Below are 24,152 nucleotides of genomic sequence, written 5' to 3' on the forward strand. Positions count from 1 at the left end.
CCAACAATCCCAGCTTAGGGCCCAGAACACAGCAGCACTCAGGACAGTCACAAGAGAGAACTGCACAGGAACGACGAAGGGGGCCCCTCCAATACGGATTCCTGCCCCGAGGCAATTCCCTAACTCTGTAAATACCACGGCAAACAGAACAAGAGCTAATGGTAGGTGTCCAGACACTGCAGCGATTCCAGCAGAGACACCACCTTTGCAAAGCCCCTGCTGCTACCAGCCGTCTCCTTAAAGAGCAAAGACAGGGACCCAGACAGCATGGGGAGCTTGAAACGCCCCCACCCGCCCTGCTTTAGCCATCAGGAGAGCGTTCTGATTCGGCTGGAATGCTGAGCCTTTCGGGCGAACAAAGCACTGGCCGTTGTCACAGCGAAGTCAGCTGGATTTTCGTGACCCCAGCAAATGACAAATCACCACCACGTGAACTAACAGGCTCACGCAGCCCCATCCCCTGGGGCCTGTCCATTAACCAGGAGTCCTCTCTCCCCATGACGAACACAAGGAAGAGGACTGAGAAGCGAGGGCCAAGAACTCCTGTGCATCCCCGACCCCCCCCCCCCACGCGGGGGGGATACAAAGGAGGTGGGGTGAAATCAGGTGCAAACAGCGGATGTGGGGAAAAAAATACTAAATGTTCATATTAAGACAAGTGCAGCCAGGCAATCCCCTGGGCTTAGGCTGCGTTCACACAGAGGAACCCCAAGGAGGTGTCTACAAAATCTAGGAGCAGCTGCAGCTCTGGGCTGAAGCTCTCAACAGCACAACTCACGGCAGCTCTGTAATAAGGGGCACCTCGCCACGTTTTCCTTTCACACCCCGTCTTCTGCGCTCCCTGGCCCAGCAGGCCTGCCGGGGGTTTGGAGCCTCTTGCTGGAATGGGCATGGCTGGCTCCTCCGGAGCAGCTGTCTCCTCCCCACCCCACCCCCACCCCCCCTCCCAAGAGCCCCTCACTGGGAGCAGCTATTCTGTCATGCTCATGGCACAGACTGGCACCCAGCCAGGGGCTGGTGAGGAACTCTCATTCCTCTGAGCGGGGCAGAGCTCTGGCAGCCAGAAACGCAGGGGATCACAGCAAGTTCACAGCGCTGTATCGCACGGCCTGAGGACGACGGGAGGAAAATTTAATCAAACTAGTGCTTAGGCTCATACTCAAAGCAGATCCAGCCATGCGCTGATGGAGGAGCTAGCCTCCTGCTGAGAGGAGACTGGTAATCCAATGCCGGCCTGGGTTTCGCCGGTACCGGGTTCAAGTCCCTACTCTGCCAGGCTTCCTGTGTGACCTTGGGTAGGTCACAGTCTCCCTGGGCCTCAGCTCCCCACTTACAGAGGAGGATCGCCTGGGCGTTAGTGTATCCACCCCCCTGATTGTGAGGTGCTCACGCGTTACCGCAATGGGCACCGTATAAACACTTCAGGAGGGCCAGTCCTTAACCATCACTCGGGATGCTCATCCAGACGTGGCTTATAGATCCCACGACACTTCTCAAAACACCAGGCAGCCCTGGTATCCGGGCCAACGTGCCCTCCACATCCAAAGCCGCGTCCGAGGGGGAGAGTTACTCGTGACCCCGCCCCGGTGCTGCACTAACCGACAGTCCCTGAACTGCCAGGACCCAAGTCTGTCTGGAGAAACGCCGAGGTACCCAGAGCACGGATGATACTTTTCTCCGTCTGTGCACGATCCATTTCCGTGGCTGACCTGTACCAAACTAGGGCTGTTTATCAGCTGCCCCATCTACCATTCCACGTGATGGAGTTACGGTATTTTCTAGCCTGTGGTGAACGCTTGCACCGCAGGTGACATGAAGAAACAGGGCTGCGAGGAATGCGATATGCCTGACTGTTCCCACGAGCACTCAACCACCATCACCCGCAAATCCTTTCCCGAAGAACAAACCAGCTCCAAGCCCCACTCACTCCAGCAGCCAGCCAGTCACCGGCCCCTAACAAAAGGGCTCCGAGAATAAGGTGCCGTCCACTGCTGACTGCATCATGCCCAGTTAGACACCCAGAGCAGGGCTATACGTACAGCGAGTGCCTCCTCTTCCTCGGCTCCGGCCCCGGCCCCTGCCCCGGCCCCTGCCCCGGAAGGCTCCTCGCACTGCTCCTCCCTCGCTCTTGACACTGGAGGTTTCGTCGTGATCAGGCCAGTTCCGCTCGTGCTTGTTATCCGGGTGCCAGCCTGCGGGGGAGCAACGGGGACACGGAGGTGAGGTGAAAGCGCCCTCTGCTGGCTCCGATGTGCAATTAGGCCTGGGGATCGCACCCCCATTGCCCTCTGTCCTTCGGCAGGTACCAGAGTGCCCTGGAAGGAGTCTAGCATCTAAAGCAATTACATCCTCTTTGTAATGCTCCCTGAACAAGTGACACGGCTAAAGCCCATCTCTGCGCCCAGATGAGCTCTTTACCTCAGGGGCAAATGCTTCAGAGTCTGGGCTTTCCCCAACCCTCTCCTGCGTTGGAGAAGAGTGGCTGGGAAAGGGCCCATCTGGCATTATCGTACCATGACCAACACGGTCCCGAGGGCTTCCCTTGGGACGTCGTCCGTAGCATGCCCTTGACCGCAGCATCCAGGCGCCGCTCCCTGCAAGCGCTCAGATCCGGCGATGGCTGGGGGAAATGCCACGGGGGAACCCCAGGTAGGCTGGGAGTGCTGCAGCAGCCGTGCCACCAGGTGCCGAGAGGGGGGGAGCTACCGCCTGACCCTGGCCCCCACCCCCACCCCCAGCCCAGCCCACCCACCTTTCAATTCGCTGCGGTTGTTGGAGGGGTGCCTATGTTGCTCGTTCTGCCGGTTGTTCCGAGAGGCCGTTTTGTCCCTGGGCGCCTCCGCCTTCATGTCTATTTGCAGAGGGACCCACTTGTGCTTGTTGCCTGAATGAGGGACAGGATTTGGGCATGACACAGCTTTAAAAGGAAGAACAAAATCTTTGCTTCCACCTCCGCCCTCCCCTTCTCCCTGCATGTTCAAGCAGGGACAAAATCTAGGGTGCATCCAATTCCAGGCCAGAAGGCGCTTGGGCCTCTCACACAGATCCCCCTCTCTGTGCGGCTCCTGCTGGCCCGCTGCTCTGAAAACAGCCTCAGGGAGGCTGCAGAACCATAGCACAGGAGGGCTGGGTGTGGCTCCCCTCTGGCTCATCAGTGCTGCTCCCTTCCCCACAGTGTCTGCCGCTCTGGGGAGCTCAGGGCCATGGGGCTGCTGCTCGAACCACTGGACTTCAAAGCTTTCTGCCCCATGCGTTCGGCGCTTGCACATGGCCCCAAAGTCACTCGTAGACCTCGGACCTGACCTGGTGAACTTCAAAGCACAAGGAGGAGACCGAGACGGTTCTTGCCATTGTGCGCACTCCGCTCATGGCCGGATTTCCTGCTGCGCCCTGGGATCGAAGCAGGCTTCCCCCTGGAAAGCCATCTCCTGGGGTCGAGTGCAACGGATGTCTCCCAATGCACAGCCAGCCACCGCCCCAGGAAAGATGATGAATGGGGCCAGTCCGTCCATCCGAGAGGCAGGCTATGGTCTTCCCAGAACTCATCAAGGTCTAAAGAAAGCACTGAACCCAGGGGTCCCTGTACCCATGGGATGAGGGGCGCCACGGTCACGCTCCTGATGGTCTAGTTCTGATGCTTTTTGCAACCTGGGGAACTTACACGGGCATAGCTACATCTCGCAGGGCTGTGAAAAACCCACTCCCCCGAGACCCAGCTCTGGTGACCTAGTCCCCATGCGGAGCGTGCTAGGTCGACGGATGAATTCTCTCAGGGAGGTGCATTAACTGCGCCAATGGAAGAAGGGAGTCTCCACGCTGAATGCTGCAGCTGCGTCGCTGGAGCAGTGTAAGTGCAGACGTCCCCCGACTCTTTGCTACCCCAGCTACCCTGAGATGGAACAGGAGAGACGCCAAGACTCCTGGAGGGCAGAGGTGGCCGATGCACAGATTCCAGGCCCGGCACCGGCTGCCGCCTCAGATCCAGGGACACGGCCTCACTCCCTTTCATGCCTATCCATTATCTCTTGTTTACAAGCAGCTACAATAGAGCTTAGACCAGGTTCCACGTGCCTCTAACGTCGCCCAGCAATAGACCCAGCTCGCCAGCTGATCCCCAACAGCAGTGATGAGCGAATGCCCTCTCCCCGGGGGCTGTAGAAAAGGAGAAACTTGCCCTGGAGATCAACCGAGCTGGACTATTTTGGATCAAGCAGAATAGGGGAGTGAATCCCAGAGCAGAGGGACCCTCATGGGAAATACCCCTGCAAACTACTGATGCGGATCCAGCACCCCACTCAGTAGCCGTGATTGCACCGGGGGGGGGGGGGGCGGGAGTCTCAGGTTGGCAGGTGCCAGGCCATTTAAGGCTTCATAGGCCAAAAGCAAATTAACAGTAATTCTATCCAGAAGGGCAGCCGGGGCAGACGATGAAACAGCAGGACTCTCTGCTTAGCAGGCGCCACCCCTTGCTTCTGCACCAGCTTGTGAATGGATTTCAGATGCAGCCCGAGGGACGCAGGTTACAATCGCCCGTCTGGAGGTGGCCAGAGAACTGGGACAGCCAGGGCAGCATGACATCAAAGGTCATGAGGTCGTGGAAGCTGGCTCGGCCAGAACCAAATCCCCAATCTTCCAGCAGTCCCCTGGAATCTCGCCCACCCCTCTCCCAGTCTCACCTTTCTTCTTCTGGGCCAACTTCTGGTTGTCGTCGTCCCCGTTCTTCTCCTCCCCGGACTCGTCTGATTTGGTTTTCAGGTTCTCTTTGCCATCGCTCCCGTCCCCTTTCTCCTGTTCTTTCATATCTTTCTTGAGGGGCAGCTTCCGGAGGGGCTGGGGTTTGGGTGGCTGCTGGAGACAAGAGCCAGGCAGGTGAGGCAAAGGGTGGTGGGAGCGGGCTCAGGACAGACGACGCAGAGCTGGTCAGATCCACCTGCCAGAGCCACGCCCATCTAGCCCCGCAGAGGGGAAGCGGGAAGGACAGTCACTAGTCTGGGGATGGGATCCCAGCATCTCACCCTGGGGAGACAACAGGTCCTGGTAAAGAGCAGCTCAGCTAGCAAGGGCTTGAAGACAAGTCGGAGTGAGCTTTGCATGCTCTCTCGTCACCCCCAGTGCACACTTGGGCACGGTACCGACAAGAGTTCATCTGGAGGGGGAGCAACAATGGGGAGAGGATTCCTAAAATCAGGGAGCGGACATAAGGGATGCTCACAGGTGTCTGTTGCATTAGGATGCTGCGTCTGGTAAAGATTCGCACCACAGAGGGGAGAAGCTGGGTAGCAATGGGGCACTGACCGACAGCAGCTATTGCATGGCCAGGAAACTAAGGCTGACAGGAAGGTGCCCAAAAATAGAACAACTTTGACAGCTCCTGCATCTGGGCTGCAGCAGCACGGGGCCATGCCCCTCATGAGGGCCAGCGTTAGGCAGGCACCAAGCCATGGGCCGTTCCGCTGCTCAGCCAGGAGCTCTCCGCTTTCACCTGGGTAACTCGACCCCTGCACCAGAGAGCCAGCTTACTGAACTTCCCTGCCCAACTTGCTGCGCCCAGGATTCGGAACAGGATCCAGGCTCCCCGTCCCAGAATAGCACCGCTGAGCGAGGGAGCCCAACTTGCAGGGAATCCCTAAAAGGAAATCCTCTGCACCCGGGGCCACAGCAAGCTATTCCTGGCTGCCTCCTGAGCCGATGCCCAGCACCCCAAAGAGTCGCTCAGCTGGAGCTTCCAGCGCTACAGCAGGAGAGAGGCAGTGCCCACAGGGCCATGACCTGAACTCCAGCCCTGACACACACACACACCCCACAGAAAATAACACTGATGAATGCTCTTCGCTGAGATTCCCCTGGGGCCTCCTGCCTCCGAGATGAGCAGTGCACAGAGGGGCTCTCCCACATAACATACCGTCCAACACGCCCTAACACATGGAGAACATATGTGGATTACAGCAAGGGAGCAACCTGGAGGGCGTGAGCCATCCTGGCACACTGGCAGCTCCAGTGGCTAGACACAAGCTTTGCGGGGAGCTCTGGTCAGGCCCTTCTCCCAGCAGAAGAAATATCTGTGCTGACACACCGCAGAGGGGGCTGGTTAAGGCAATCATGAAAGTGCAGTTTTAACCAGCATGGGGTCACTGGCTTCACAACCAAACCACACCCTTCTGGCCTGCAAAGGTCCCAATCTCTATCTGTTTCTGAGAGGAGTGGGCAGAGGGAACATAGGAAGAAAAAAAACAAACACTTTCAGCTCAAGGGTTAATTCTAGAGGACAACAGTGCAGAATTGGGGGGTCAGGGAAGGGGAGGAACTCCAGGCTGAAAGAGGAGCTGGGCTAGAGGAGAGATGCCACCTCAGCTCCACTTCAGGAAGCAGCATGTTGTGATACCAACTTCAGAACAGCCGCACAAGCTGAGGGCATCCGGCTTCATTCCTCCCTCTCTCGCTTGAGAAGGCTGCAGGAGCCTGGTACGTTGGGAGGTCGGGTTCAGAAAGCAGCATCCATCCCCCCAGGCACACAGGTCACTGTAATTGTGCTGAGTTAGGGCATTCTGAACAGCCAAGTGTCTTCTCAGTGGGTAGATGAAAGTGCTTCCAACTCACACTTTGCACAGCATGTTCCTCACTGACAGCTCAACCTGCTCCTTTAGCTTTTTATTATTATTAAAGGGACAATCCATGGTTCAGATTTGAGACTGGACTTGTGAAAGCAATCTTTTACCCAACCTAAACAACACACCCAGGCTCGTGTTTTGTTTGCAGTTCTGACGAACAGAGGTTTAAAATATCCATTCCCCTGCTCTTCCAACCCAAACACTGCAGCCTCAAGAACTGGGAGGCAAAACCACCCAGGAAAGTAAGTGAAACAAGATCTGCATGATCTAGGCTTTAGCTATTTATTTTTAAGAGGAGATTCTGGCTCTTACGGTTGCAGGGATCACCTTTAAGCATCACTCTAGCATAAACCTGATGCAATGCCATCTTGGTGAGTCTGCTCGCAGCCTCAGCACCACCACTGCTGCTCAGAGCTTTGCTCAACAGCAGCAGCCTGAAATGAATAAGTGCTTGGGTCAATTTCATGGCAACAATTCAGAAACCCACCCCCCCCGGGGTTACAAGGAAACGGCCAATAACGGCCAATTTCATGTTGCTGCTGGGAAAAGCAATGAGCAGCTGAGACATGCACCAGTGCTCTTCACTGGGCAAAAGGTCTTTATAAGAAAGGAGGCTAAATTTAGCACACAACACCGCTGCTCCTCTCCAGTAAGCAGAAGGGGCTTCAAACTCAGGAACCCACTAGCAGGAGACTACAAATGATAGACCATGCCCCAAGCAGGGTCCAGAGGCATCACCTTGGTGGGAAGCTAAGCAAGAGATGGTGAGGGAGGTTGGGCTTGAGTGCTGCCTCAGGGCAGCTGGGTCTTTTAGTACATTTAGTTCTCTGGTTACTGGGAGGCTGCCAAATTTGTCAAGAACCAGAGGGAGTATAAGGGAGACAGAGGGGACCCATTAAAGGTGAGTGGAGTACACGGAGACTTAACGGGGGTGGAGATAGAAGGGAAGCAGAGCAGGAGCTGAAGGATTATGGGGCAGGTGGTAGAGAACAGTATGAAGAAGAACCAGAGAGTGAGAGCGCAAAGAGGAAAACAGACACTGAAAACAGCACAGGGAAATATACACTGGCCTGTTGTGACAAAAGAAAAACGAAGGGAACAAAGAAAGCAACTCACACAAAAACTTACATTGTAAAGGCATTAGAATCTGCCCAGAGAAGGACAGTTAAGAAAGATACACAAACAGTACATAGCTGTTTATTGCTTGTATTCCTGGGAGTAGCAGCCTAGCTCTGTCCACTGTGGCTAGCAGCACTAGTCCATCAACTAGCAGGTCTCAGGTAACTTTTCCAAACCCTGCTATAATAATCTGTGGTGTTATTGGTAAAATAGGCACTGAAATGTGATAAAGGAAGATTTCAGCTGACAGTGTCTATTTCAGCTGTTTTAGGGACAGAGAAGCCCTTAGGAGACCTCGCTTCCAAAGGAAAAGCCCACAGGACGTCTTGGTCTTGAGCGGTCAACTTTTCTAGAGCTCTCTGCCCCCAGAGAGAAGAGGGGACATCGCTCGTTCGCCAGGGAAGGCTCGGATGCTGCCGCTTGGTAGAGTGTTTTGTTTGCAGGGTCGTGCTTCTTACCTGGATGCTCTTGTGGGCTATTTCTCCAGGGGTCGGCCAGTTCGTGGCATCACCAAAGTCACCCACCTTTATTCAAAAAACAAAGAGATCTCGTTAGTACAGTGATCTCAAGTGCTGGTTCTGAAGGGCTGCTTCCTCGCATTCAATAGGCCAATATCCCTTCTCCCCCTTCCAGGGCACAGGGCCTGGGCTAGAGGATCGGACTGACAGCCTCTCACCCCATCCAACAGCATCCAGTACCAGATGCTTCAGAGAAAGAGACAAGAAACAGCCTCGTGGACAGCTATGGACTAACATGCCTAAAGGAGTGGTTGCTGCCTACCCCAGGGGGATCCGATGTTGGTTTATGCCCCGAAGACTCAGGGTATATAGCCCATAAAATCCTGTCTAAGAAGCGTGGATAATTATTATCCACGTGAAGTGTCACCCTCTTTAAAATTCTGTTAAGCGCTTGGTCTCAATGACCTGATGGGCAACAAGTTTCATGGGCGAGATATACACAGCATAAAACATTAATGCCTGGTGGTTTTAAATGTACTGCCTTGGATTTAGTTGACTATCCCCCTATTCTTGAGTGATGGATGAGTGCACCCCAGACCCACTCTGGGCGGTTCACTGTACCTTCCGACTGCTAGCTGGCCACAGACAGTTTGATGACCCTGCTTTTAGCTCTGGATCTTTCAGCTCAGACAAAAGACGGTCACGTGTTCAGAGCCACAAGGGTCAGGTTCAAGCCCCGTGGCCAACAGCTCACCCAGATAAGCGGGGTAATAAAAACAGAAATAGCAGCTGCTGACACCCCTCTTTATACGCCTCACTACTGCATGGAACAATCATCTCTTCCCTAGGCTCTTTCCAGACCCCCAGGCAATTTCATTGTCAGTCTCTAAATCCCCTCTATTTCTGCAATCAAATGTCTGGAGCTGAACTCCTACATCCCGGGGGGAGGGATAGCTCAGTGGTTTGCGCATTGGCCTACTAAACCCAGGGTTGTGAGTTCAATCATTGAGGGGGGCCATTTAGGGATCTGGGGCAAAAATAAGGGGTGGTACCTGGTAGGACGATTTAGTTGGGGATTGGTCCTGCAGGGGGTGGGACTAGATGATCTCCTGAGGTCCCTTCCAACCCTGATATTCTAGGATTCTAGGATCCTGGTGCCGCCCGGTGGGGTCAGACCACAACTGCAAGGCTCCGCGGGGTTTCAGCACAGCCCCGTTTCCCCCAAAAGCGGAGCAGAAAGAGCACCAGGGCCTTCAGTGCTGTTAATCCAGCTGGGATACCAAATTCACTTTCAACTTCACTCTAAAAGCTCGTGCCACCTGGGGGCAGACGACTGCAGGGCTCACTCACATTAAACAGCACAACTGCAATCAAGTGCTGCCAGAGCTCTGTGCTCAATTGACGGCGAGAACAGGCATCTGGTTTCCATTCAATCCACCCAGAGCAGCCTCCAAGGCCACTCACAACACACCATTCATGCGCCTTCCCTTGTGAGGCTGGAGCTTGCTGGTGAAGCTGTTTGGTTTGCAGGGCAGTTATACCATTTACTGGTGTCTCCACTTGATCTAGTTTTCAAACCTGATTCTTTGAGAAGGAGAGGTGTTTCCAGGGGGAAAAAGGGTAGAGCGCGGATGTCGCTTCCCAAACAAGCAGGGGAGGAACATTAACGCTCAAGAAAGAGGACCAGAAGATCATGCTCTGGGGAAAGCACAGTTGCCCTTTGGAGAGGAGCAGCCAGTGATGAGTGCAGGCCCCCGGCGTTCTCAGGGGGAGAGTCACACAAGACGTTATGCTATTCTGCTTGCAGGGCAATTTTCCGTATTCTCACCCAACAGAGGATTTGTATTGGCTGGTTGGTTTAAAAGGAGAGTCGAGTGGCATGGTCCAGCTTCTCTGCCACCGCACCGTTCACTTCAACAGCCCACTCCTGCATTCAGCAGATCCCAGCCCGTTCCCAGGCCAGGGGGATTTCAAACCTGCTACCCAAGGGCTGTGCCACCTTAGCTCACCGGTGGGCAGCATCCGTAGCGTCAGGATCTGCTGCCCTGCCTGAAGGATCTCAGGCATCGACAGGACTTCGAGTTGACGGAGGCCCTCGTCACTGTTCGGTGTGGCAAGCTCAGTTAGGGAGGGGCTCGACATGAGCTGGGGCCCGACTCCCTGATGGAGATGTCGAGCTGCCCAGCACGGGTCTGGGCTCTCCTCCAGCCCTCTCCTTCCCCTTATGGGAAGTAGGAGATCTTCCCCTCGCAGACCTCTTGGGCTTCTTGGCCAGGGCCAGGGCCGGGGATCGGCGCCAGCTCGTAGATGGCACAGGCGGGGCACTCCGTACCAACACTGCGGTGCTTGGGGCCGACTCGGACTTCTGCTCCAGTGCCGGGGTCAACGCCAACTCCACCAGGAATGTTGTGAGATGGAGGTCTCTCTCCTTTTTCGTTCTGGGTTTGAACGACTTACAAATGTGACAGTTGTCGCTGGTGTGTCCTTCTCCTAGACACCTTAAAACAGCCAATGTGCGGGTCGCTGATGGGCATGGGCCGTTTACAACTATCGCATGGTTTAAAGCCAGATGATGGGGGGACATGCCCCATAAGGTGACCGGATGTCCCGATTTTAGAGAGAGAGAGTCCTGATTTTGGGGTCTTTTTCTTCTTATATAGGCCTCTATTTCCCCCCACCCCCGTCTCGATTTTTCACACTTGCTATCTGGTCACCCTAATGCCCTGTCCCTAGGCTGAGTCCCATCCAGGACCAACAAACGAGAACTAATAAGAAGGGTAAATACTGAACTATACACAACTGTTTTACAAAGAAATGTTCGTGAGACACACTGAACTAAGCAAAATCTAGCCGAAGCAGCAGACGTTCCCACACCGTCACTGACGGCAAGAAGGAACTGAGGGTGGGGGGAGCCGGTGGCGCCCCGTATACCGCGCCATGCGGGCGCCACTCCAGGGGGCGCCAGAGCCGGTCCCCTACAGATACTGCTAAGGAAAAAACTTCCGGCACTGGTGCATGCGGTGAGCACATACCCCAGTATGGAACGGACATGAGCAAGCTCTCGAAGAAGAAACAACGGTCTCCGACGGACAGCATGGAGCAGGTCCAAGCGGGTGGGAAACGGTGGTTGTTCTAGGCACCCACACGGCACTGTGCATCGTCCATCCACATCACCGATATCGACCCATCCGCACGTGCATGTGGGCTCTCACCCACCCCCGGGAGGCAGGCAGACATTGCACCCAACACACAGGTGGGCGGAGGGCACCAATTTAAGTTGTTCCCGTCACTGTGGCATCGAGGCACAAGATGGGCACGAACCCTGCCTCTCCGGGTGCGGAGAAGCTCCGCTGTGGTAGAGCCCTAGGAGATGCTCTGATGACAGGGGCTAGGCAGGTGCCGAGCAGGACTGACAACCCCAGCGTCGCAAGCTGTTGTAAACACAGCAGCTGGGAGAAAGGTGCCCTCTGCAGCACTGCCATGGCCAGAGCTGGGCACTGCCATGAAAGCACCACACGTTGCTGGAGGCACGCTAAAGTTTCCAGCGGCCACCCATAACCGGAGGCTGTGCACAGCTGCAGGGTGTGTGGGTGAGGAGTCATCCCCAGCTGCTATGGAGTGGAAATGCATGCACCACTCAGAGAGCCAAGTTTGCTCCCCGGTGATGTAACAAAAATACTGCCTTAAGTGGCATGGGAGGCAGCGTGGTCTAGGGGACAGAGCAGTGACCTGGGAGTCCACGAGACCTGGGTTCTAGTACCAGCTCTGTCACTGAGCTGTCACTTCCCCTCGGGCAAGTCACTTCCCCTCCAATGCTTTGCCTGTGTTGTCTATTGCGGCTATAAGCTTTTGGAGGCAGGGACCGTGTCTCCCTATGTGTACATACAGCACCCAGCACACTGGGTTGAATCTCGGCTGGGCCTCTAGGTGCTGCTGCAATACAGAAGACAAGCAGCGAGAGCCAGGTAATACACCACCAGAAACAGAAGATGTAGAGGCAGACATACCTTGCTTCCTTTCCGCTGCCTGGGGTTTGCAGCCCTCACCACTTTGGCTGGAGTCGTATGTTCTGTGAAAAGAGAACAGAGGCGTTAATACGCAACACCAAGGGTTGCTAGAGCGTTCTCTCCACTGTCCATTGAGGTTGGCAGGCCACATGCTGGCACTGGTTGAGTTCTCTCCCTACCTGGGCCAGAGTCCCTCTTGGATCTTCCCAATGACCCTTCTCTTCCCCACAGTGCACCCAGGTGAGCTACCCTTCCCCTCCTCCTTGCTAAGGGCTGGATGGGCATGTCTGCACTGAGCCCAAGCCCTACTTCCATCCACACATCAACCCACCCGACTCAGGTCAGCAAGCACTGGATCTTAGGGCCCTGCTCCAGGGGTGGGTCAAAGCCACTGCGATTTGGGTCGAAGCCCAGGGATTTTGCAATGTGGAAGCAGGGCCAGCTGCATCTGCACACTGCAGTATGGACACGTTAGCACAGCTGTGAGACCAGATCCAACCACCGTAAACCCAGGTTACCAATGCAGTGCAGACTGAAACTCACCACAGCCTTGGAAACACCGAGTCCACACGCCCAGGTCCCAGTGTCCTGGGCTTAGCACGGAGCACAGGCAAACCCTACGTGGCCACTTCTGGAAGCTCCCAACCCCTCTTGTGGGAGAGGAGGAGGAGATCCCAGGAGGAAGTGTAATAAATTGGACAGGTTGGACTGATCTGCCCCAGAATGTGATTCTGAAAGGAGCGCGCCTGCTCTCTGCTGGATTAGCGGAGTGCAGTGTCTCTCTAAATATTCGATCCGGAGTCCACCCTTCTCCGCTTTGACCCAAATCACTCAAACGGAGAGTCCCCATTTCACCTCTGGGGGCCAAACCGCTGCAGATGTTGAGCCATAAAGACTTTAAAGACTTCACCTGCCACAGCCACAATCATGGAGGCTGCAGACCATGGTCCAATTGCCAGCACCACCTACCCTTCCCCATTCCACTCATCACCCAGCTCTGCAAGCAGGGAGAGTTACACTCCAACTGACAGCCAGTGTTTCCTACAGGCCAACACACTGTCCTCCACCTCTACACTGCACACCCCACTTCAAGAGGGCTCCGTTTACATAACAGGATCTCTCCCTGCAACGCACGAATCAGGGTCAGTCTCACGAGTGCAGCTTTGCTCACTAACGGGGTGCCCAGTCCTGTCCCAGCCTGCTCAGCCCAAGCGAGAGGTGGGAAAGGAACCAGGGACACTAGCCCTTGGCCACCTGCACCCTGGTGTCTCACCTGAATTCGCAAGCAGAAAAGGACAGCTGGGAATTGTGTGTGTGGGGGGGGGGGGGAATTTAATACAGACATCTAGGAAGTGTGAGCACACAAACCAAAGACAGCGACATTACTGCATGGCGGTCAGTCAGGGCCCTTCACGTTAACATGGAGGGACAAAGGCCCAATGCCACCCCCCTTCCAAAAGGCTAGTAAATACGGACACGCCTGCAATGGATATTACTGAGAGAGTGAATGCCAGGACCGGAAACAAGGCAGAATTACACCCAGCACGGCAGGGCTGACAGGAACGATGACCAGGGAGCGAAGGAACACAATGGCAACTGAATTCAGAGGACTTTATGGTACCAGCAAAGCGCTCCTAGTGTGGACGCAGAGCAACCGGCTTTGTACTGGTGCAATAAACCTGCCTCACCTCCCAAATGAAACAACTATACCGGTATGAGTGCACGGTTTGTCAGTATAGCTGTATCCACGCTAGAGACATTTGCAGTCTCGTCTCTGCCGGTCACGGATCACACCCCTGACCACACAGCTCTGCCTATATTCCAATCTGCAGAGTATGAAGCATCCGCACAAGGGCCCACCTGAACAATGAAACTAGGGGACCCTGTTAAACTATATGCAGGGATGTGCTACAGTCTCTCTTACAGTGCAAACAGGATTCAGCCAGGTTCTGCCGTCCATCTGCAAACCCCATCACAACCTAGGCTACAGCTACAAAGCTTTGTTCGCATGGTTAGCAGACACGACCACATGGTGGTTTGAGCTGATCTACGCTGCAGGACGGCACACCACTGGCTGTATTGCAGGCAGGGGGAATTATCCTGCTGCAATTAGCTTCTGCAGCAGGACTGGTTTCTGGGATGGAGACCAGCCGGGAGACCTGTCCTCAACACGCAGCCCCTCCCACACTCAGCATGACTGCCAGCTTGCTCAACTTGGACGCGGCTCTTTGGAGGAGGGGCAGTTAAGTGCCACGCAAACTTAAATCTGCTGCTTAAGCAGCAAAACAAGCGTGCCCTTGAGCAGCTGGGCACCAGCATGGCTTGATGAGCTTGGCTTTTCCCCGAGAGGGTGGTGGAGAGCTTTTAATGAGGGACACGTGGCTCTTGCTGCCCGGCATGTTGTATGTGCGCCCGGCTCCTTGCAACTGCTCTGATCTCGCACAGTCCCAGCAAAAGGCAGCAGCTGTGCGAGCGCCCTCTGCTAGGCAGCAACTGGAGAGACAGAGCTCCACAGGGAGGGAGCAGCTGAGGCTGCTCCTCCACCTGCCAAACAAATTGCTGTCTCCACCAGCCCTGCTTCCATCCCCTCCCCTAGCAGGTGGGCAGAGGGAATCAGCTGCCCTGGACTGGCCATTTGGATCGGGACTGCAGAGTTTCAAATAGCTGCCCCGCTGGGCAGGACTGCAGCACGGCTCTGTGGGAGATTCCTGGCACCACAGAAGCTGGTAATACCCCCTTCCACACTGCATCCATGGACCCACGGCGCAGCCGTGTAAAGACCAGCATACGAGCATGCAGATGCATCCGCTGCACACAGAAGCCGCAGTATTGCAATCACAGGACTCTTTGGGGCTGGCCTGGAAAGGGAAAAGGTTCAGCCACAGCCTCTCTAAAGGCACGCCGGGTGAGCACTGCCATGTGTCATGGTTGCCACCATGCATTTCACGGTGCCGGTAGGATAACTATGGTCTCCATTCATTAAAAGGTCACAGAAGGACAGACCAGCATCCATGACCTACTGCACAGGTGAGGAAGGATGGGCTTGTGGATAAGGCACTTGACGGGGGCTCAGATCTGGGTTCAGATCCTGAGTCTGCCACAGCCTGCCTGTGTGACCTTGGGCAAGTCACAATTTCTCTGTGCCTCAGTTCCCCATCGGACATCAATCACCAGCTGTAAAATGGTGACAATGCAACATGTGTGTTTATATGTACAGAACCTAGCAGAATCGGGTCCCGATTGTTTATGTTTCTCCAACCCTTTGTCTATTTTGAATGCAAACTCTTTGAGGCAGGGACTGTCTCCCAGCACTGTGGAAGCCTGGCACCTCTGGGCACTAGCATAATGACAACAAATAACTGCACAGGAGCGAGCGAGGGAGGCAGAAGAGACCGTAGGGGGAATTAAATGCTTTTCCCTCTCACCTACACTTGACATTCCGCACTCCTTTCCCCCTCCCCGCCCCCCCCGGGGGGGAGAAAACCCTGTCCCCCTCTAACATCCAGAAGATGCCCTGGAATGCCCTGCATTTTTATGACTGCTAGATGGTAGGACAGCACTGAGGAGGGGTTTTTCAGCTCCAGCTTCCTGCCACTGACCCCGCAGCAGGTTTACTACAGCCATACCTGGGCTTAACTCCAGCTCCACCCCTCACCTTTCGCAGGTGCGGGTCCCAACATTTCACCCCTAGATGATTTTCACCCACCAAGTCCATAGAACTATATCTGTACTTTCTCCCAGGCACTAGCTGTTCTGCCCAGAGGAAGGCTTATGACCCAGCACTTGAAGAATGTTTTTAAAACTGTTTGAAAACGATTCAACATCTCGGAGTAGAGCCTGGGCCAGGGGGAGCACAATGCCGCGGTTGTAACATCTGGCTGGAATTTCAGTTGTGAAATTGTTTTACAAGGTTTGATGCGAGCTGGTTCAGAGAAGGTGGCTTTAAAAGCAGGGCGGGTCACATACGGGATTTCATTCATGCTCGCAACCATGTTATAATGTACATTGATAGTGTCTCTAAACCTAAATATTTTTTTTTTTTAAATGACTTACCTCCTGAAATTTTGAAGCTGGTTTCCCGTAGGGGGGTTATTTCCCTCCCCCCGCCTGCTCCCAATGGATGTTGTGCTAAAAGTGGGATGGCTCATATGTGGCACATGTGTGTGCTTAACTACAAACGCACTTCAACTATATGCACCCCGCTCCCTGCCAATACTTCTCCCCACCCCTCTGCCGCACACTCCTGGTACCACGCACTGCAGACAGCCAGGGATGAAAATGAAGGTAACCCCTTAATTCCGTTTTACCACCCTGCAAGCTCCATAGCAGCCTCCCAAGCAGGTAAGAGTTCACTCAGACCAGAATCAGTTCTGCAAATAGCAACCCTGCACATCCATGAGACAGCCAGCAGACACCCCCTACCCCCAAATCCCCAGGAACCATCCTCTGCCGAGTGAGGGGAAAGCGAAAGGTACCGTGCACTCGGCACCACCCATTCCGGAGATGAGCCCACGGGACGATGGACACTGGTACCCCGCAACACTGGCTCAGTGGCTTTATTTCAACACGGGGAAGGGCAGTAAGAGAGGGGGCTGGAGGAGCACGAATATCCCATTAGCAGCCCGAGGCGACTGCAGATTAGAAGTGGCCAGGGCCACGCCGCGGGAGCCGCGCTGCGTCACAGACCGCCCCGCCTGGTTACCTCTGGACGCTCACTGCTCCTCGGAGCCAGCCTGCGTTACACAGGCGCTCAAACCAGGCGACCAAAGTGGTCCCTTTCAGGCCATAAAGCCCAAGAGCGGGGCCACGACGCCGAGCTGTGCACATTGAAATGCCAATGAGCCAAAATCAGAAGCGGCGAAGCAGAGTTTGCCCTGTCAATTCCCCCTTCAGAGGGTTCCCGAGTGGGATTTCGCATAGACAGCAGCTCCCTGGTTCTGGAATTCTCCTTGCTAGCTGGCGCTCATCCACCGTCCTCCCACAGATGGCGATGCCAGAAAGTGGAGCCTGCAGCATACGTACCCGCCCGGTGGAGCAATGCTCGCCATTAGGCTTCGTGTAGGAAGCAGAACTCTTTCCAAACAGCCCCTGAATTCCCCACTCCACGCCCACAGATGTCACAGGCTAAATATAGCCTCTCTAGGTGCCTTTTGAAGCGACAGAAACCCAGGGCCTGCTTTTCAACAACATCTGGAGCTCTCCCTGACTTCAACAATAGCGGCGAATGTTCAAGCCCTCTGAAAAAAATCAAGCCGCTAACACATCCAACTAACTATAGGGAACAGTGTCTTCAATTTACACTGTTAGCGGGTGTGTCTGAGGGTGAGGGAGAGAGGGACCCCCTCTTCCCCATCCCCTTCCTGCTGCCACTGTAATAGATATAATCCATCCAGCCCTCCCCCAGACTTCAGCTCTCCCCCCATGCTGCAATCCTGCACCTACAACTCAGTGAGACACCCCAAGACAAATCTGGTCCACCAATTTCATAGGTATGTCCCCAGGGACACTCAGCAGCACGGATGAGGACACTGCGAGGCAAGGCCCTCTTCCCCAACTAGCAGGAGAGGGAGGCATGGTCGAAAGGAATGAACACAGCACTGGGAGCCAGGAACTCAGCTATTCTGGCTGCCTTGAGAGCCATCATTTAAACTGTCATTTGCTCATCTGAAAGACGGGAATACTACTCCCGTATCATATGGAGGTGCTGAGAGGAACGATGTTTGTGGGGCCCTTGAAAAACAGAATGTGCCGAGCCTGGTCTTGCCATGAGAGTTTTGAGCACTCTGTTCCGCTAAAATCCAAATGGGAGAGAATACACAGGACAACAAGAGCGACAAGGGGGTAAATTGCTACCTCTGGACAAAGGGATCGAGCATGAGTTCCATTTGGCATAGGCAAGACCTGAGTGGATCGCACAGAGCCCCTTCCGACAAACGAGAACACAGAGGGAGCGTGACCCAGCCAACTGTTGCATATCACAATTATCTACACACACATGCAGCAGCCGGGGAGCCTGCCGAGCCACTACCGGGATAAGCTAGTGTGAGAGTATGAGCAGCTGCACACTTCACCATCCTCGGCTCGTTTAAGTCAGCCCAGCGGATCCTATGTGCCACCAGGAATGGGCGTTTGTGCCGGATATTTTACTCAGTCACTTGTCGTGGCTGGTTTGCTCAGCTTATTGCAAAGGCTTCAGCAGAAAGTAATACTTCTTTTTAAACCAATGCATATGGAGAACTATGTACCATAAAGCTTTTTGGAGAAGACATTCCAGTGAGGTCTTTCCTGCCTGCACCCATACACAGTAAAGAGCCCCGACACAGGCCTGACAGATATCACCAGCCTGGACGCGTCTGCACTAAGCTAAGCTTTTTTTTGGTACTTTACCCACCCAGTAGTTCTGGGTGGGGGTGCTGGTGTACATAGGGCTCCAAGTGTCACCTAAGCTTAGTGTAGCCCACACTCTAGCGTCCCTCTCTCAGCGCTGACTCGATGAATATCCCCAGCTTATTCCTCGGCACATAAAGACTGCTGCACTTGTCTACGCAGCCCCTGCACCACCCGTAAGCAGCTCCTTATTTTGCAAATGGTATAAAGGGCCTGCTAACAGAGCCACTCGTGAATTCCAAATTAAACCCCGGCCTGAATCACTCCCTTTCACACGGCCCTTTCTGTGCCTTTATCAGACGCCCAGGGAACGCTAGAATCCCCTAGGAACATTCGCGGCACTGTACTTTGTCCAGCTCCGTTACGCTTACAGCGTGCGCAGGGAGAAAGAAAACCAGCACAGCAAAAATGCCAGAGGGTGGCAGACCCCACCCAAGCTGGCCCTGCAGAAACCTACCCAGCCCAAACTTGGTACACTGCAGCCACTGATAGGGCAGCTTGCACGCTGAGGAGGGGGTGGAGTGTGCGATCTTTAGGGAGGAAGACACCTCAGATAGAAGCCTTCACTAACTGCCTCACAGCTGGACTGGACACAGGTACCGGGGGACAGGGAGGAACCAAAGTAACGCGACTGCAAACCTGATTTAAGAAGTCAGGAGACTTCTGGCAGCAAGACGACAGCTCCCTGGTGAGGGTGGAGCAGAAATGCAGCTTCCTGGGAGCCCTATCATTTGCACCAAATGGACTTGGCTGAAGCTGCACTAGACTCAATTATTGCATGTGACCTCAAAGCCACAATTCCTTTCCAAGTGTATGTGGGCAATGCCTGCTTGGATTACCATGTGCCTGCTTAGTATTTATTACTGGTGTTCCCAGAACTAGAGGCCAGAATGGAGCTAGGGCCCCATTGTGTTAGGTGCTGTACAAAACACTTACTTGAGAGAGTCCCCACCTGGAAGAGTTTACAGATCAAATAGACAAGACAAAGGATGGGAAGGGAAGCTGAGGGCCAGAGATTTTGCTCAAGGCCAGAGAACAAGTCAGTGGCAGAGCGAGGAATAGAACTCAGGCCTCGAGCCGCAGCCCACGTGCTATCTACTCCCCAACACGGTCTCGCTCCTGGGGGATTTCAGATCACAGTGCAGCCTCACCATTTCTGGGTCTTGCTGTTTTGCAAGCTGGTCATTTCAGTGGGCTGGGTGGGGGAGAATGACACAAAACTGGTTTGGCTTCCCTAAATGGTTTGAGGAGAAAGTAGCATTGTCACAGGCAGAGGCCACAAGAGGGGAAGTCCACCCAGGCTTTCGGGCTAACGAACGCCTTTCACCGAATGTGCTAAGACAGCCACTGGTACCGGCACCGAGGATAACGCAGCGGCACAGCTCAGCTCAGGCTCACCGGCGTTTGCAACACGCTCTGGAGATGAGCCGCGCGACGGAATGTGAAGCATTACGCTCAGGCTAGGAGACAGGCTGGCTTATTACCTGCTTGGGGAAATCAAAAACAGAGGTTTAGCCAGCCTGGCTTCTTCGACAAGCAGCTCACAACGGCTTTCTAAGGGGCCGAATCGATCCGCGAGGCACAGCTGGTGCCACAGCTCAGGCTGCCCAGCTAGATCACGGCCCATTGCCACGCAGTTCCTGGCAAACTATTCCGACAGTGCGGGAAAGGGCCACCACCACCCAGGTATCTGCTGGGCCTGGGCATCTCAAAAGGAGCCTAAGACAGATAGGTGTTCTTAGCCCACTGAATTCCAACAGGAGTTGGGCACCTTGCACACCTAACTCCCTTAGGCTCCTTTGAAAAGACCAGCACTTTAGATGCTTAACAAGATTTCTAAAATCCAGACACTTAAATGGACAGAGACCATCCCATCACCACAACTGCCCAGGGCTTCAGGGAGCGCTTTCTCCACACAGTATCCCTGGGGTGGGGGCACTCATGTGTACATGAGCCACCGTGCCAAGCCGGGGGGGGGGGGGGGGGGGGCGCGCTACAGGGCTCAGCTCCCTCCCCCAAAAAGCCCAGCTGCCCTGGCGTCCCCAGTGCAGTAATGTGCTGCCGTCAGCCCAGCCCGAGGAGGTCAGGGATTCTGGCAGTCTGCCAAGGCTGTCCTAAGGAAGGAAATGGTGATTTTTAACAGTTCATCTCTCAGCCAAATCTGAGCGGAATTTAATTGGAGAAAGACGAGGCACTTCTCTAGCCCAAGGAGCCTTCCCGCCGTGAATACCGCAAGCCTGCTGCAAACAGTGGCGGTGCAAGAGCTTCTTGAAGAATCCTTTATAATGGAAAGTGTTAGACAACCTAACCCTAGGTCAAATCAGCTCTCCCCTATGATACAATACATAAATCCTCTTGGGTCAGGGCACAGGAAAGCAACCAACGGGGGGAGAGGGGAAGGAGACTCTCTCTATGGACAGCTTATTCCTAACTCTCTATTAGGAGGAGGATGCAAGAATCCCTGAAAGCAGCTACCAGATGCAGGACAGTGGACTCGAGCCAACACTGGATATTCTGGTTAGACAAGTACTGGGCTTTGCACTGACTCGACACCCACCCTTGCCAGGCAATTCATGCAGCAGCTGCAAGCACCAACGCTGGGTGGAGTGTGGGGGGTGTGGAACTTGCACTTTTTTTGTGCACGAGCTTTTTTAGGTGGATTAAGAATCAGCCTGTTTATTGCTGGTGGTTTTGTTTGTGGCACTGTCTACTTTACTTCAACAACCAAGGAACACTTTGGAGAAAGGACATCTTGGTTAAAAGTGAGGAGAGGCTTCCCTCCCGCCCTCCATCTCTGCAATCCAGGTAATGCTGGCAAGACTCCTGCACATGCAAGGAAGAACCGATCCCACACTGGGGATATTTCTAAAAGATAAGTAACAAATCTTTTTTTCCCCCCAGAGTCTTAGGTCAGCTTTATACATTCTAAAAACAAAATATAGTCAGCGCCCCAAAGTTTAAAAATTCTTTAAGCACATAAAGTCAGAATTGAAACCTTCTTTAAACGGCCAATTTGCCCCAGTCACAGCCATCAGTGCAAACCCTTAGGACAGACAGGCAAAGTTGCAGTTATTTGCTCAAGTGCAACGTAGCTTAGTTTCATGGGAGCGGCAAACTGCACCAACACAAACTGTGGCCTGGCCCATCTACACTAGCAAATTGCACCAGTGCAGCCACTCCGCTGTCAGAAATCCCCAGTAAATGAGGTGTGACAGTCCTAGAGAACGAAGCTGCCTATTCATTCACACAACAGATACTGCACAACTACAGAACTAGCTAACTATTGTCCAAATCAGCCTCTGTATCAGGTGACTGGAGGACAGGTAACGTAATGCTAATTTTTTAAAAAGCCTCCCGAGGTGATCCTGGCAATTACAGGCTAGTAGGCCTAACTTCAGTACCCAGGCAGATTGGTTGAAACTATTGTATAGAACAGAATTATCAGACACTGACAAACACGACTTGCTGGGGGCGGGGGGGGGGGGGGAAGTCAACATGGTTTTTGTAAAGGGAAATCATGCCTCACCAAGCTATTAGAATTCTTTGAGGGGGGACAAACAAACATGTGGACAAGGGTGAGCCAGTGGACACAGTGTACTTGGAGTTTCAGAAAGCCTCTGACAGTCATTCACCAAAGGCTCTTAAGCAAAGTGGACAGCCATGTAATAAGAGGGAAGGTCCTCCCATAGGATCAGTAACCAGTTAAAAGATAGGAACCAAAGGGTGGGAATCAACAGTCAGTTTTCAGAACAGAGAGGGGTAAATAGTAGGGTCTCCCAAGGTCAGCACTGGGACCAGTGCTTTTCAACATGCACAGAAATGATCTGGAAAAGGGGTAAACAGTGAGGTGGCCAAGTTTGCAGATGAAAATTATCTTGAGGTTTTTGTAAGACCAAAGCCGACTGTGAAAAATTACAAAGGGATCTCACAAAACTGGGTGACTGGGCAACAAGACGGCAAATGGAATTCAGTGCTGATAAACACAACGTAGTGCACACTGGAAAACATAATCCCAACTATACCAACAAAATGATAGGAAGTAAATTAGCGGTTACCACTCAAGAAAGAGATCTTGGTGTCACAGGATAGTTCTCTGACAACATCTGCTCAATGTGCAGCCGCCGTCAAAAAGAGATAACTGTTAGGAATCATGAGGAAATGGACAGACAAGACAGAAAATATACTGCCACTGTATAAATCCATGGTACACGCATACCTTGAATACTGCACACAGTTCTGGTCACCCCATCTCAAAAAAAAAAAAAAAAAACACAAGATATTAGAATTGGAAGTAGTATAGAAAAGGGCAACACAAATGATTCGAGGTACGGAACATGAGAAGAGATTTCTAAGCTGAACAATCCTGAGTCTTTTTAAAGAGATGACTCGGGGAGGATATGATGGAGGTCTATAAAATCATGACTAGTGTGGGGAAAACGCATAAGGCAGTATTATTTACCCCTTCACATAACACAAGAACCTGGGGTCACTCAATGAAGTTAATAGGCAGCAGGTGTAAAACAAACAAGAGGAAGCCTCTCTTCACACAACACACAGTCAACCTGTGGAACTCTGGGCCAGGGCATGTTGTGAAGGACAAAAAGTATAACGGGGGGTTTGAAAAAACTCGATAAGTTCCTGGAGGAGGATAGGCCCATCAATGGCTATTAGCCAAAACGCTCAGAGACACAACCCCATGCTCTGGGTGTCCCTAAACCCGACTGCCAGGCGGTGGGACTGGATGACAGGGGATGGATCACTCGCAATTGCCCTGTTGTGTTCATTCCCCTGAAGCCCCTGGCACTGGCCACAGTCAGAAGCCAGGATACTGGGCTAGATGGACCATTGGTCCGACCCACTGTGGTGGTGCAGGCTGCCCTACTACCTACCTCCAGAGGGGAGGGACCTGTCACCTCTCCTTCGTGACCACCAACCAGCTTGGTCACTCGTTAGTGCCAGATACAGCGGTGGCGAATGCTCACACTGGGCTGTAGAAAGTCCGGTAGGCCTAACGGGCCAGAGAGAACCTCATTCTCACCAGCCTGTGATTTGGCTGGAAGTCTGGCTCTGTGCTGAGAAAGGGGATTGTGGGGCGGGGCAGAAAGACAAGTGCCAGCTCCCACCAGGCTTGGTTTCCTGGCTGCCTGCTCTCAAATAGCACTCAGTGCCTCCAGCCAAGGTTTGCAAGTTAACACCTCACGCGGGTGTGGAGGGTGCCCTTGTTTGGCTGCAAACAGACCCTGCTCAGCAGTGGGAAGGCTCTCTTCCCAATCGCAAAAAAAAAAATAGAAAAAAAACCACCCGTTTTCATTCAAAAGAAAAAAAGCAGCAATGTGCCAGGAGACCTTACGATGGCAATGCCGCTGTCTCCCAGTGACACTCATCCAAAGGGGAAACAGAAGGCCTACAAAGCTTGGGAGTCACAAGATACGGCTTAGAAGAACATCTCCAGTTACACTCCCAGGATTAAAAAAAATAAAAGCAAGGCATATATAGCCTTCCGCTTCAACGCATACAGCAACAGTGGACACAGGCTCCCTTCCCTACGGGCAGGTTAGTCCAGAACGATCCCT

At 53.6% G+C, this 24,152-nt stretch overlaps 1 protein-coding gene across 3 annotated transcripts in view; it reads right to left on the reverse strand.

Annotated features, from left to right (window-relative positions):
• LARP1 (La ribonucleoprotein 1, translational regulator) overlaps positions 1-24,152 on the reverse strand; it is a 77,440-nt gene that overhangs the window by 18,428 nt on the left and 34,860 nt on the right. Inside the window, exons 2-6 of one of the 3 annotated variants that reach the window (XM_037907961.2) lie at positions 12,193-12,254; positions 8,186-8,251; positions 4,677-4,845; positions 2,753-2,917; positions 2,040-2,192 (exon numbers count right to left, since the gene is read on the reverse strand). In XM_037907961.2, the coding sequence (XP_037763889.1) occupies positions 2,040-2,192; positions 2,753-2,917; positions 4,677-4,845; positions 8,186-8,251; positions 12,193-12,254 (615 nt within the window). Of the gene's footprint in view, positions 1-2,039; positions 2,193-2,752; positions 2,918-4,676; positions 4,849-8,185; positions 8,252-12,192; positions 12,255-24,152 lie in introns of all 3 variants that reach the window. The other 2 variants (XM_037907960.2, XM_037907962.2) reach the window with 2 other exon arrangements.

The sequence above is a fragment of the Chelonia mydas genome, chromosome 8, assembly GCF_015237465.2.
Source record: "Chelonia mydas isolate rCheMyd1 chromosome 8, rCheMyd1.pri.v2, whole genome shotgun sequence".
NCBI lineage: Eukaryota > Metazoa > Chordata > Testudines > Cheloniidae > Chelonia > Chelonia mydas.